The sequence below is a fragment of the Austrofundulus limnaeus genome, unplaced genomic scaffold (genome assembly GCF_001266775.1).
Source record: "Austrofundulus limnaeus strain Quisiro unplaced genomic scaffold, Austrofundulus_limnaeus-1.0 Scaffold146, whole genome shotgun sequence".
In the NCBI taxonomy this organism is placed as follows: domain Eukaryota; kingdom Metazoa; phylum Chordata; class Actinopteri; order Cyprinodontiformes; family Rivulidae; genus Austrofundulus; species Austrofundulus limnaeus.
Window position 1 is genome coordinate 457,402 of NW_013952548.1, and position 2,502 is coordinate 459,903.

Below are 2,502 nucleotides of genomic sequence, written 5' to 3' on the forward strand. Positions count from 1 at the left end.
TTAAAATGCAGTACCGCTAATAACTAATTATCTACCAGTCATCATTATCTTGAACAGCGGAAGGTATGGCATAAACGCTTTTGAAGTTGCATACCTAAATATTTACATAAGTGCTTTAGAAATTGCGGGGCTAAATTTTGGATTAGCGCTGCCCACCACTGATGCTTTTGACTCCTTCTTTTAAATCATTCAGTTGGGGTCTTTATAAAGTGGAACTCCAATGCTTTGGTCTGAATTCCTCATTATTATACCTTCACCAGCCCCTCTTTCACCACTTTTCTGATTTTTGCATCTTAAAGAAGCAGGTTTTGATACTGTTCCTTTAAGACGCTTCAAGCCCCGCCCCCCTCTGGCTTTCTAGCAGTGGAAAGACATTTTATTTACAATTTAATTAAAATATGTCAACAACCAAAGACTTGTCCATCCAGCCTTACATGTTGAAGCCAGAGTCTGACCCAGAGGCAGAGGAGAATTAATTGTATTTGGTAAGTCCAGACCTTATTTGGCAATTCCTTCACAGATAATTTAATAGACTCAGAAAATGCCAGGCTGACAAATATGACCCAAACAGAATATAAAGATATCTTTGCAGGATCAGGAGAAAGTAAATTCAACATTTCTGTACTACTAAAGACTCCAAGTACACAACAAAATGCATTTAACAGCTAAAAATTTGGATTATGCATCCCTTTAAATGCTACACTACATTTTAGTTTATGCATCACATGGAATAAATATCACGATCCTACACTTTTAGACATTAAAGCACTAAATAAAAGCAGTTATATTATGATGTCACACTGTCCCACCATGGTTGCAGTTGTCTTCGTCACTGTGATCCATGCAGTCGAACACATCGTCACAACGCCAGCGCCGGGGGATACAGTGTGCACGATTCAGACACAGAAACTCATCCTCTCTGCACTCCTTCACACAGCCAACCTGTCCCCAAAAACATAATTAAGGGAAAACAAAACAGTGTTGTTTAACATGCTGATCTTTGATCTGTGAACTAGCTCCCTGACAAAACTGTGGCCATTTGAAAGACGCCTCCCTACATCATTTATTGCTGTTTGTTTGAAACATGAAAAGTTGCACTGACCTCGTCTGAACCATCTAGACAGTTGTCATGTCCGTCACAGCGCAGGCTGGCTGACACACACCCCCCACTGGCACACACATATTCATTCACAGAGCAAGAGGGGACAACTGGAAAAGGAAACATAACAAAAACATGTGACCTTTTCCCTTTCTTGTTCTCTAAACAAGTAAAAGGCTTCTGATGTCATGCTGACGTAGCAAGTGGCACTTCAACATAAAACGCACGTGCCACTCTTGAATTCAAAATGAACTATTCGTTTTGCACGCTTCCTGCTGCAGAATGTGATTGCTTGAAGTTTTTAGTTTTTCTTCTTCATGATCACGCCATTTCTATTTCTCTGAAATTGTACTGCAGATCATTTTTATTTTCAAAGTCTGAAACTAACATGATGATATTCAGATGTGTTTCTAAAAACGTCTGTGACCTTTTCATTCTGTTGACCTTTTCTCGCAAGATTTGGTTTTATATTCACAGAAATCAAACTGACCAATTTACATAGAAACGTTGTGTGGCATGCTAAAACTTTTTTTTAAAAATATTTTCTTTTAAACGTACTGTTTTAAGCACCAGTTACTTAGAATGATTACTTTAAAGCATCCTACACCATCCATTTAGAAAACATGTGAAGTAGTTATTGTATTTATTCGTGTATAATACGATCTCATGTATAATACGACCCCCCCTATTTTCATCTTAAAAAGAATAAAAAAAATTTATCCTCAAACTACCTCCAATTTCATACAGACTTCAAGATTTTTCAGCCTTCGCAGTCTTTATATACTGTATATATACTGTATACTGTATATGTATATACTTTTCTCAGTTGTTAAAACGCACTTATTTAGGTACGGTATATTTTTTTATTTAAACATTTAGTGGATCAGTACAAGTACAAACAAGAGAGAGTCGTTAATGTAAACTGAGGTTTAGCAGAGTGTTGATATTTAGCACAGTAGCCTATAAGCAAGTTTTAGCTACCTTTTGCTACTTTTAGCTAACCTTTGGTAAATAAGCTAAGCTTTCTCTACTTTTAGTTTTTAGTTTCTGTTTTTCTGTTTTTTGTTTTAAGCTACTGTTCTGCAAATTTGTTTACTGTTCTGCTGTTGTTGTTGTTTTGCTTTATTGACTCAATTTTATTTTCAGCAAACTGTTTGATTTATTTAAGAATATTTTAGCTCTGTTATAAATTCCCTTTAAAACCATATTCAGTCATAACAAAACTGAGCTTTTTATCCCCTCCTTTTCTGTTTTGACATCATTTTTCTAGTTTTGATGCCTTTTTTGCTTCATTTTATTGTCTAACATTTTGTTTAACTTGTTATTTTAAGTGTACAAAAATAGTTGATGTGAGTTTAAAATGGATTCTCCAAACAAAATAAAGGGATAAAAATGCATTTTTA

At 35.4% G+C, this 2,502-nt stretch overlaps 1 protein-coding gene across 1 annotated transcript in view; it reads right to left on the reverse strand.

Moving 5' to 3' along the window:
• The window catches only part of lrp1bb (low density lipoprotein receptor-related protein 1Bb), a gene marked incomplete in the record, with an annotated part of 232,866 nt that overhangs the window by 52,957 nt on the left and 177,407 nt on the right, over positions 1-2,502 (reverse strand). The window contains 2 exon segments of the mRNA XM_014016494.1: positions 810-942; positions 1,103-1,209. Coding sequence (XP_013871948.1) covers positions 810-942; positions 1,103-1,209 — 240 coding nt within the window.